Source organism: Phocoena phocoena, chromosome 3, assembly GCF_963924675.1.
Source record: "Phocoena phocoena chromosome 3, mPhoPho1.1, whole genome shotgun sequence".
NCBI classification, from domain to species: Eukaryota; Metazoa; Chordata; class Mammalia; order Artiodactyla; family Phocoenidae; genus Phocoena; species Phocoena phocoena.
The window spans coordinates 173,278,990-173,290,820 of NC_089221.1; the positions used below are offsets into that span (position 1 = coordinate 173,278,990).

Below are 11,831 nucleotides of genomic sequence, written 5' to 3' on the forward strand. Positions count from 1 at the left end.
AGACCCAGAACTCACTTGCTTCTCGCTCCCTCCTGCTCCATCCCAGCTAAGCTGGCCCCACAGTTCCTCGGCCCGCAATTCCCCACTACCCTCTCTGACAGCTCCCATCCCTCCCCCGCATCTCCCCCACCCCACCCCTCCCAGACCCCCGCAGTCCCCTCCGCCCCTGCTCCCGGTGCCGCCCACGGCCTGTTCTCCCCGAAGCCGCCAGAGGGCGCCTGTGAGCAGCGAGCCCGCGTCCCTGCTCTCACTGCCGCCCTCGGGGGGGTCCCGCGTCCCTCCGGGTGAGAGCCGAGGTCTCCGCGCCCCCGGGTCCTGCACCACCCGACCCACCCCGTCCCCTCCTGCCCTCACCTCCTTCCTCTCCCCCTCGCTCATTCCGTTCCAACCGCCACGGGCCTCCCCGCGGTCCCTCCCACACGCCGGGCGCAATGCTGTCCCAGGGCCTTTGTTCCGGCGGTGCCCCTGCCAGGTGCGCCCTCTCCCCAGGTCTCCCCTGCTGTCTCCTCCAGTGACACCTGCTCAGGGAGGCTTCCCCAGCTGCACTCCCCACACCTCCGGCCCCTCCTTGCTACTTGCCGTTAACACCCGCAGACTTACTTGCCTGCCTCTCTCCATAAAAAGGGGAGGAAAGGAGTTTATGGGTTTTGTTCACCCCTGTTTCCCCAGTACCTGAAAGTGCCTGACGCACAGCTGAATCCTGGTTGAAGCAGTAACTGTGATAAGGGCTGAAACTGGTGGAGCGCCGGCTGTATCCAGGCATCGGCTCGGCTCTGCAGTCTTCCCCAGACACTGTCCGCACCTCGGCCTTGTGGCTGGGCCTGAGCCCTGCTCTCACGCCCAGCTAGGCTTCCTTCTACTAGTTCTGTGATTTGCCCTCTGCTGCCCCTGTGTCAGTTCGGATTAAAACACGGCTCTTTGCATCTGCTTTGAGCTAATTGGCATCTCAGCTCACCTGGTGGAGTGAAGATTTCTGGGCTGGAGTTGCAGAGACAAGTGAGCCAGTAGTGGGGGGGCCGGTGGGCTGGGGTTGCCGAGTTCAGGCGGGGGGGGGCTGGGCCTGGAGGTCCCCAGAGCACCCTTCCCAGCTCAGGAGGCTGGTCCAGTCTATCCCTCCCATCCCGCACTCCGTGTTAGCCCCTGGTTCTTTCCTAGGGCACAGAGGGGAAACGGAATCTGAATGTAGGGTCTCATCTCTGGGGCTGTAACACAGAGAGGAAACAGCGGGGGCTGAATCCTGACTGGAACCAGTGTCTCTAGCTGTCTTCACTCCAGGGCTGGCTGACGGAGCCTGGGCTGGGGGCCCCAGGCATGGGGAGGGCTGGGGTCCTTCCTCTGCCTGCCCTGGGCCCCAGAGGCTGACCTCAGTGGGGTGTCCCTGGGCTCCTGCAAGTCTGGCCAGTGTGGGTCAATGGGAGGCACTAACAGGCAGAAGGAGAGGGAGGTGGGGTATTTATCCCCCATCTCCCTCCTCAGCGCCCTCTTCTATCCATGGCTCTGGAGTTTGTGAGCTTCTGGAAAGAAGCACGTAGCTTGTCCAGTGTTGGGGCCCACAGGTGACTGAGGATGGAGCTGGCTGTGGGCTGATCTGCAGAACGTGCATCCCGGGGGAGGGTGGGCAGGTAGAGTCCCGGAGGTTCCCACCCAAGGAGCAGGAAGCCGGCTGATGTGGCCACAGGGGTGTGGACCGGGGCTGAGCAGTAGGAGTCCGGGGCAGGTGGAAGTGGGGGTGAGACCGTGCGGGGCCTTGTGTGACAGGGAGGGCTTGCATCTTATCCTTAGGGCGACGGGAATCCAGAGGATTTCAGCACTTCCAGAAAGCTGAGCGGGAATTAGAACCCGGGAGAAGCCCTTGACCCTAAGCTTTGCTCTAAAACCCGAGTCAAGGGTCCTGTGCCCGTCGCTCTCCCTGCCGAGCGTCATCTCCCCTCCTGTGACCACAGAGGGGTCAGCATCAGTACCTCTTACGAGATGCGGGGTTAATGAAACACGACGATGCCGGCGCAGAAAGGGGTCTTTTTCTGGCTTCACACAGACCGCGTCACCCCTGCCCGTCCTCTGTTCCCAGTGTTGGGATTGGTTCACCTCATTGGTTTCTTGATCAGTCCAGCTGGAGCCTCATCAAATTTGTTGATGCTTTCAAAGAGCCAGCTTTTTTGGTAGGGGGCTTTGTGAATTCTTTCTACAGTTTTCTAGGTCATTGATTTTAAGATCTTCTTTTCCAATACACGTTTTATGACCTTTGACACAGACTATGACTTTTTGATTAAAAAGTTAAAAAGTTACAGAATGCATGAAAAATACGTTGTGGAGGGCTTCCCTGGTGGCGCAGTGGTTGGGAGTCCGCCTGCCGATGCAGGGGACACGGGTTCGTGCCCCGGTCCGGGAAGATCCCACATGCCGCAGAGCGGCTGGGCCCGTGAGCCATGGCCGCTGAGCCTGCGCGTCCGGAGCCTGTGCTCCGCAACGGGAGAGGCCACAGCAGTGAGAGGCCCGTGTACCGCAAAAAAAAAAAAAAAAAAAATACGTTGTGGAATGAATTGTATGGTATGTGAATTGTAACTCAATACAGCTGGTAACACATTGCAGCGCTAAAGGGGCTGACAACGCAACAACAAACCAGGATGCCAGGAAGAGACAGGAATGTGAATTCTCTTCAGCCAGGTTTCCCCGAGCCCCGTCTTGGAGCCTGACACAGCGGTAGCCCTCGGTGCATCCAAGGAAATAAACTATGCATTAGGATGGAGTAAATCCCTGTTGGCTTCTGGAAGGCAGGGGCCTGTCCCGGAGGACCACTGCCGCCTCCTTGCCGTCCTAGCTCCTGCCCGGGGCCTCGGCACAGCCCTTCCCTATCCTGAAATGAGGTTCCCTCACCTTCTCACCGCAGTGACCTCTCATCCTGCCCCTGCCCTGCTGTATGTTTGCAGGACATTTAAGCTTCTAAGATATGGTGTGCTCATTTATACATTTATTGCTTATTTCCTCTCTCCCCTCGCGAAAACATCAACTCCTCGTCTGCCTGTTTCCATCATGTCCCACCAACCCAAACAGAAACTAGTACACAGTAGGTGCCCAGTAAGTCCTTCCTGGATGAAGGAAGGAGGGGAGGAAGCAGCTCCCAGAGTGGCGACCTTGGACAGTGCCTCAGTTTCCTTAGCTGTAGAAATGGGGCCAGGCCGCCCATGACCTCACCTGTCCCTCCTGCCACCAGGCTGTGGGTGTCCTGTTTGCAGCTCCGGCTCCCCAGGGCCTGCTCTGGCCTGGCCTGCTCAGCTCAGCTGGCTCCCGGGGGACTGGCTCTGCTGACACCGGATTCTTTCCTGGACCATCCAGCTACCTGGCCGACACTCGATCCTGGCCCCACTTCCAGGCCAGTGACCGCTGGCCAGCCTGCTCGGGCCAGGGCCCCAGACTCCCTGCCGACAGACAAGGGGCCGTCTGTGCCGTCTGGAGGGTGTGGTTGCCCGGGGCTCTGCGAACCCCGCAGAAGCCGCCAGGATCCGGGAAGGTGTCGGCACCTGTAGCCCGGAGCTGCGTGGCCAAGGAGCTGACACACCAGGAGCCCCGGACCCGCCCCTAACCACAATGGGGACCCTCCCCTGCGACCCGGCTCCACGGCTGACTCCGGTGGCCCTGGGCCGGCGGACCACCGAGTGCCAAATCCCGGAGACTGGTCTGAGGAGGACCTGCGGGGTAGCCCCCTTGGAGAACGGTAGGTGGGCGAGGGGGCCGTGGTGGTGGGACCCTTCCCTGCTCCAGTGCCCCCCACTGGGGTGTCTGGAATGTGTGGGAGCCTGGCTGGAGGAGGCAGTCTCTAGGCCCCTGTGCTTCCCCGAACCTCAGTTTTCCTTCCCGCAGTATGGGTGTGAATGTGGCATTCCTGTGGGCCCGTGAGTTGAGTGTCTTAAAGGCCAGGCACCTTTCCCGGTGCTGAGGGTACAGTGGTCAAGAGAACAGCAGAGGTCCCGTGGGGGGACGGACGCGAGGAAAAACAAGCAAGAAGCCTTTGCAGTGTATTCACTGGCGATAACTGTCTCAGAGAGAGCAGCAGAACCTGGGAGCCTGTGCAGCGGTCCGTGGGGGAGCTGAGCCTCCCTAACTCTGACACTGACCCTGGGATCTCCGTTCCGCCTCAGCCCTGCCACAGTTTCTCCATCTGTAGCAAAGCCGCTGGAGTCAGATTCCGTGGCCTATGTAGCACTGACATTCTTGCAGAGGCCACCAAACATTGCAACTGTGACAGTGTATCTCTGTGTCCAGGGGTCAGTTTCCCAGCTGTGACAGTGTATCTCTGAGTTTGGGCCTCAGTTTCCCCACCTGTGACTGCGTATCTCTGCGTCTGGGCCTCAGTTTCCCACCTGTGACTGTGTATCTCTGCGTCTGGGCCCCAGTTTCCCCCCCTGTGACTGTGTATCTGTGTGTCTGGGCCTCAGCGGTCCCAGGGTGCCCCAGCCCTGCAGCCCCGCCCTCCTGTAACTCCTGTGACTCACAAAGCCCCTGCCACTCCCCCCACCACCCCGGCAACTGCTACTCCCACACCCCTGCTGTGGAGACTGGCTGGGAGGCCAGGTGGGGGCTCAGGGGCTGGTCCCCTGTCTCCTCCCATCTCTTAGGGTGCATGGCCCCAGGCCGTGATCCTCAGGCTTTGGTCGCAGGCTCCGGGCCAGGCTTGTACGCCCTGCCATCCACCGTCGGCTACATCAACCACGACTGCACCAGGGTGGCTGGTCCCGCCTACTCGCTCTTCCGGAGGCCCAGCGAGGGTAAGGCCGGTGTGGGAGAGGTGGGCCTCCAATCTCCCACCCAGAGTATTTCCTCACCCCCTTAGATCCAAGCTCTCATTCAGTCAGGCAGGAAGCCGGGACCGTGTGCAACGTAACCCCCGCTGTGTGACCTCAGGAAAGCTGCTGTGCCTCTCTGGTCCCTTGTTTCCTTATGGAAGGGGAGTAGTATGTGGTTTTGCAGGGCATTTGCAAATTCCTTGCTGCTTGACTTGGGCAAGCTGTGTCTGTTTCCCCCTCTGTAAACAATGACGGTACAGTCCTTACCGAGTTGCGGTCAGGATTAAATACACCTTGGATGCCTGGAGACGTTCATTAAGTGAGGATTGGATGCCTTCAAAGTGGCTACAGCAGTGCCTGGTCTCCAGTCAGAGCTCCACAGAGAAGGGTTGTGGGTGTGAGAGCCGCCTCAGGTCCTCAGTCAGCGGGATGGGGGCTCCTGGGCCGTGATGTCCCACGGGGCGCGGGGAGGGTGGAAGGAGAATCCTTTGTGTTTGGACAGAAAAGCCTGGCGAGACAGCAGGCTGTGGGGCTGGCCTGGTCCGTGGGCCACCCCGCCTCTGTGATGTCCACTTTCCTCCTGGCCAGAAGGGGTGCGACAGGGTGTCAGTGAGCATTGGATGCAGTGATGGGGCGGACACAGGGCCCCAGCTATAGCCAGCGGCCCATTGTGTGGATGGCGTCACTGCCATGTACCCACAAGCCTGTGCCTTCATGGCGTCGCCCACACGCTCCTTCACCCACTTGCTAGAGCGCTCGGGGTCCCGAGTGGGCTGGGCTGGGGGCTGGAAGGGTCCTTGCTCTGTGGGGACTTTGCTTCCTGTGGACAGAGGCTTGTTGGGAGGTGCGGTGCCAGCAGCCTCTTCTCAGCCTTCAGAATCAGCAAGAATCCCAAACCAAAGTGAGAGAAAACTCAGGAAGCCGCGAGTGACCCCAGAAGGCAAAGGAGGGAATCAGCGTCACATCTGTCACTAGGAAGGATCAAGAACCGAGCCTATGGCCCAGAGCAACCTGGGTTGCCAGGTTCTAATCCCAGTTACAGGACCCATCCTGGGACAGAGAGACAGATAGGCTGGGGAGTCGGGGGTAGTGGTGGTTACTGTAGACTTTGCTGAGTGCCCAGGGAAGGCTTCTTGGAGGTGGAGGCATGGGATCTGGGCTTTGTAGGATGAGTAGGAGTTTGGTGGAGTCCCCTGGAGAAGAAGGGGACTCCAGGCAGAGCTTGCAGCATAGGCATCGAGGTGGGAAATGCCATGAGTTGGACTGTGCTCATTTGTCATGAACATGCTTCATGTGTGTGTACCGTGTCATGTGTGCACACATACGCACAGTACTTAAACCAGGTGATCCTTGTCAGACCTACTGCACTTAGATGCATGTGCATTTATCCTGGAGTGGGCTTATAGACAGTAACAATGGCAATCATAGTAACTGGTCCCAATTTTTTTTTTTTTTTTTTTGAACGCGTTGGGTGTTCATTGCTGTGCGCGGGCTTTCTCTAGTTGCAGCGAGCGGGGGCTACTCTTCATTGCGGTGCGTGGGCTTCTCATTGCAGTGGCTTCTCTTGTTGCAGAGCACGGGCTCTAGGCGCGCAGGCTTCAGTAGTTGTGGCACGAGGGCTCAGTAGTTGTGTCTCGCAGGCTCTAGAGCGCAGGCTGAGTAGTTGTGGCACACGGACTTAGTTGCTCTGCGGCATGTGGGATCTTCCCGGATGAGGGATCGAACCCATGTCCCCTGCATTGGCAGGTGGATTCTTAACCACTGCACCACCAGGGAGGTCCCATTTTTTTTTTTTTTAATCGGTGCATGTTTTCCACTTTCTTTTTTAAAAAAAATCTATTTATTTATTTATTACTTATTTCGCTGTGCCGGGTCTTAGTTGCAGCACTTGGGATCTCTGTTGTGGCATGCAGGATCCTTTAGTTGTGGCGTGCGGGATCTAGTTCCCTGACCAGGGATGGAACCCGGGCCCCCTGCATTGGGAGCGTGGAGTCTTAGCCACTGGACCACCACGGAAGTCCCGTGCCAATTATTAAGCGCGAGGCGCCGGACCACCCCCTTCCGTGGATCATCTCAGTGTCCATCTTCACATCCTGCTAGTGTGAAGGCCTGGCGAAGAGCTTCCCCAGGACCTGGCTCTCAGAGCCCGACACCAGCCCCTCCCTCAGGTTGGCCACCCGCAGGCTAAGCCCAGGCCCTGGAAGGGCTCTCCTTGGACCCTTACTCGGTCGGGCCTGGTTCTCTCACTCTACACAGAATTCTAATGGTCCATGAGCTGGTCCTCTAGCCCCTGGCAGAGGACAGGTCAGGGGTGGGGCACAGCAAACGGGACAGCTTTGATTACAGGCACACAGACGGTCAGCAAGACCCCGGGCCCCCAGGTCAGGGCAACCATACCTCGGTGGGCTGAGTCCCTGCCCTCCAAGATGGGGCCAGGGGCCTCGGGGGGGTGGAAGTGCCTCAGGGTTAAGCAGGGCACCGAGTAGGCGGTGGGGTCATAGGAGGCGCCCTTAGGACCCTGGGCTCCTCTCCCCAGCATCTCCACAGGAGACCAGCCCTGGGCCGGTCTACTTCCTGGACCCGAAAGTCACCCGTTTTGGCCGCAGCTGCACCCCTGCCTACTCCATGCAGGGCCGGGGCAAGTCTCGGGGTGAGTATCTGACCTGTGCTGCCCTACCAGGACCCTGCCCCTTCAGGCCCTCAGCGAATCTCGTGCCTCCGTACTCTTCTCCCCTCCCACCCCCGAGTTCTTAGACCTTCAGTGTCTTTGGAATGACAAAATCCAGTGGACTCAGAAGAGGGGCCAGGGGCCCTGAGAGAACCTGAATGGGTGAAGTGGCCCAGGGTGATGTGATCTTGGGCACATATGGCCAAGGGTGCCACAAGGGCAGCTGGAGCTCACCCTCGGCATCAGGAGACAGTAGGGTACAGTGGGGACTGTGGCAAATGCAGCCATCCCCTTCGCGGGCTCCAGACAGCTCCCTCTCACCTAGAGCGCATCTCCCATCCACCCACCCTTTCATCTTTGACCTACCACACAGCTACTTGTCCACCACTGATCCATCAATCCATCCATTCATACATTCGCCCATCTATCTACTCACCAACCTACCCACCCATCCACCTATTCATCATCTGATCCACCCACCCACGCACCCACCCACTCACCCATCCACGATCCACTCATCCATCCACCCATCCATCCATCCATCCATGATCCACACTCATCCATCCATCCATCCACCCACCCATCCACCCATCCACGATCCACTCATCCAACCACCCATCCACCCACCCAACCACATCCACTAATCCATCCACCCACCCGCCCACCCATCCACCCATGATCCACTCGTCCATCCACCCATCCATCCACAAGCTATCAATCCAGCTACAACCCCCTGAATCCATCATCTACTCATTCACCCCTCATCCACCCACTCACTACCCACCCTTCTACTCACCCATCCACTCCAACACGTACTAAGCCAATTGCTGAGAGTTGAAGCAGATTTGACACGTCCTCGCTTTTTGTGAGACCCCAGCCTGGTGTGGTTAGATCCTGGTGGGGACCATCTCACCTCAGTGTGGCCATGTCTGGAGAGGCGGAGAGACCCACCCCAGGGGGATCTCAGGAAGGGCTGTGAGGGCTCTGCTTAGGAGGGTGCGGGGAAGGCAGCAGGGAGGAGGGGCCTTTCGCACTGTCTTGAAGGAGGGAAAGGAGCTCCTGGGCGGTGGGAATGGGGAATGGGAGGCATTCCTGGCAGAGGGTTGAGCTTGGGCAAAGGCCAGGGGCTTGGAAGAGAACAGAGGGAGGTTGGGCTCTGTGAGCTCCATGACGCACGTGGCGACGGGGAGCCACGCCAGGTCCTTGAGGAGGTGAGGACCCTGTCCATTGCCAACCTTCCTGCCCCATTCTTACAGATCTGGAGGTGACGCCCGGCCCTGGGGCCTACAGCCCAGAGAAGGTGGCCCCCACGCGCCAGCGGACACCCCCAGCTTTCACCCTGGGCTCCCGCTTCCGCCCGCGGCCCCTGGACACCTCAGTCCCTGCCCCCAACACCTACACCCTGCCTTCCCTCTGGGGCTCCCAGATCTTCACCAAGCCCAGCAGCCCAAGCTACACGGCAGCAGGCCGCACGCCCCCCGTCCGACCCCCGCAGGACCCCACTGAGATACCGGGTCCAGGCCAGTATGATAGCCCGGACCCCAACGCCTACCGTCAGCGCCGGCCGGCCTTCACCATGCTGGGGCGGCCCCGAGCCCCGCGCCCCCCGGATGAGACGCCTGGCCCCGGCACCCACAGCCCCGAGCAGGTCACCATGACCAAGGCCAGGGCCCCGGCATTCACCATGGGCATGCGCCACTCCAAACGGGCCACCACCATGGCCGTGGACACCGCACCCTGATGCCCTTGGGGGACAGGACGCCTGGCCTGGGCTGAGCCTCAGTTTCCCATGCTGTGAAGTGGGGTGTGGGCAGGTGGTGGGCGTGCCTAGGAGAAGCCAGGGTGGGGGGAAGGTGCCTCCTTTCTTCCTGTTCTCTGAACCGTCTGAGGTCCTTCTAGGCCACCTGCTTTCTCCAGTCCCGGGGGGGCTGTGACCCCGTGGTCCCGACAGGGAGAGCCTCCTTCCAGCGTCCCAGTTTCTTCTCTCCGGGTCACACCAGGCCAGGTCAGGCCAGGCCAGGTGGAAAAAGGGACACTCTGGTCCTCTCGAGCTGTTGGCTGGAGGCACGGCTTCCTGTGTCCTAGAACTCAGTGTCTGCCCGCTAGGGCCTGGGTCCCCAGCACAGCTTGGGTTTCTGCCAAACTTGGGCTCATTCCTGTTACTCATGGAAGCACTGAATTCAGCCCCGAATCAGGCTGGAAACAGCCCTGCTGCCCCTTCACACCCTCTAGCTGCTTGCCAATAAATCCCCGTGGCACCAGGAGCTGTCCACATCACACACGCGTTGTCTGTTCATGTCACAGGAAGGAAACCCAAACACTGCTCCCGAGATCCAGACCCCCAACTCTGCAGCCCCTGGGGATCTGGATGGGACCAGAGACAGGATCCAGGGGTACAGGAAGCGAGAGGTGGGGCCAGGGCTTTGAGTGGGGGGAGCTAGCCAGGTAGGCTTCTTGGAAGAAGGGACACTGAAGCTGGGCTTTGAAGGATGCATAGGAATTTGATGGAGTCTAACATTTGCCATCAGTAGGTTCCTACCGTGTTCCAGATCTATCGATAAGATCATCTCACAGTGACTCAGGAGGCACGTCATGTTTACCAAGGGGAAACAGGGCTTCAGGGAGTTTGGACACTTGTCTGGGGGCACTGAGAGTGTGTGTCCTTCTGATGCCAGGATGTAAATCCTGCCCTTTGGGCTCTGTTCCTGCCGCTCTTTCCCGGGGACGGGAATGAAACACGTGGATGGAGTCCTATAACCGTACCCTCCATGGGATGACACGTTATAAACCCCAGCCCAGAAAGACCCTAACCCAGGAGCTTGGGAGGGACACAGACTGCACCTCGACTCCCTGGAGGAGAAGACACGGAGCGGGGGGTGGGGTGGGGTAGGGTGGGGGTGGGCGCAGTAGGCAGGACCTAGAGGGCTCCTGGTGTGGGGGTCAGCTCTCTCCCCCCAGCCTGGGGTGCCAAACTTGAACACACACCCTTCACCCAACTAGGTGGTCATACCAGGACCCCCTACACACACACCTGGGCGGGAACCCAGACTCCCTCCTCTCTCTCCCTCTCCCCGCCCCCCACACCTGGACACACACACGGTCAAACCCGCACATAATATACATACAACCCAACCCTCACACAGCCCACATGTTTGTAGCCCACAACAGACACAGAGCGCACAGAGTCCAGGTGGGGGCTCCAGACCCCGCCAAACGTCACCCCCCCACACCGACCCAACGCCACGCTCTCCCCGCCCGCTCCTCGCGGACCGCAGGCGCACAATGGCTCCCTAGGCGAGAGGCTGGGGCCTCGGGCATCGCAGCCCCCGGTCCCCCCGCCGGCCAATCACGGCCGCGCGCGCCCCTCCCGCCGGCCCCCATCGCCGCCTCCTCCCCAGCCCGCGGGAGGCGGCCGCGCGGTGATCTCACCGCTCTGATTTATCGATCCGGCCCCTAGCGGCCTCGCCCCTCCTTCCCTTCCATCGCCACCTGCCCCGGCCCCGGCCCCTCCCTTTGTTTCCCCGCAGCCGGCCCTGCCTGGGGCGGGGTTGGAGGGGGAGGGGAGGGGATCGGCCAGCCCCGGGCTGGGAGGCTGGGTCCTGGGGTGACCGAGACCGTCCTTTCCCCGGTGCAGAGGCGGCAACCCTTGAGGCCTTGGTGGACGGACAAGCCGGCAGGCCTGGGAGGCTCAGGCCCTGGAGTTCAGTTGAGTTGATGCCGGACGGGGCCCCCCAGAAATGGAGAAGCCCGTGACCCTCCGGCCCGCGCCCCCGGCTTACAGCCGGGGAAAGTGAGGCCCAGGGCAAGGCAGCGTAGGGCCCGAGTCTGCGCTGCGTGTCCTCGGGCGCACACTCCTTCCCCTCTCGGAGCCTCAGTTCCCCTGTCAGGAAATAAAGCAGGGCCTGATTTTCAAGTACTTCCGGCAGGAACAGAGGGGCTAAGCTTAGGGGCCGGGGCGCTCTCCTTCCTTGACCGCGCCTCCGCCCCTCTCCAGACCTCAGTTTCCCGACGGCGAGAAGGGAAGAAAGGAGGTGATTTATAAGTCTCTCCCGCCTCTGTGCTTCTAGGAACTCGGGCGACGGGTGGGGGGCGAAGTGAGGGGTCGCTGCCCCGGCCCTGGGTTCGAAACTTCGCTTCCTCCCTGGCTGCCGGACCCGAGTCAGCGCTCGTGCCCTCGGCGGGCCTCAGTTTCCCCAGCCTCCCCGCCGGGCACCGGGGCGCCAAGGGCCGGGGGTCCCAGGGGCGCAGCCCCCCGCGGCTGCGCGCTGGGCCGGACGGATGACATCACCGGGCCGGGGGCGGGGAGCGAGCGGGAGGGAGCGGGAGGGCCTCCTCCGCGCCAGGCTCAGCGCCCGGGCGGGCTCGGTCGGGCGGCCGCAGCC

General features: G+C 60.8%; 1 protein-coding gene across 1 annotated transcript; it reads left to right on the forward strand.

Moving 5' to 3' along the window:
- Nucleotides 1-3,585: 3,585 nt before the first annotated feature.
- CIMAP1D (CIMAP1 family member D) lies at nt 3,586-9,190 on the forward strand. The gene is made up of 4 exons (XM_065873887.1): nt 3,586-3,712; nt 4,656-4,763; nt 7,318-7,431; nt 8,706-9,190. The coding sequence occupies exons 1-4, from the start codon at nt 3,586-3,588 to the stop codon at nt 9,188-9,190; spliced, it is 834 nt and encodes a 277-aa protein (XP_065729959.1).
- Nucleotides 9,191-11,831: the final 2,641 nt, after the last annotated feature.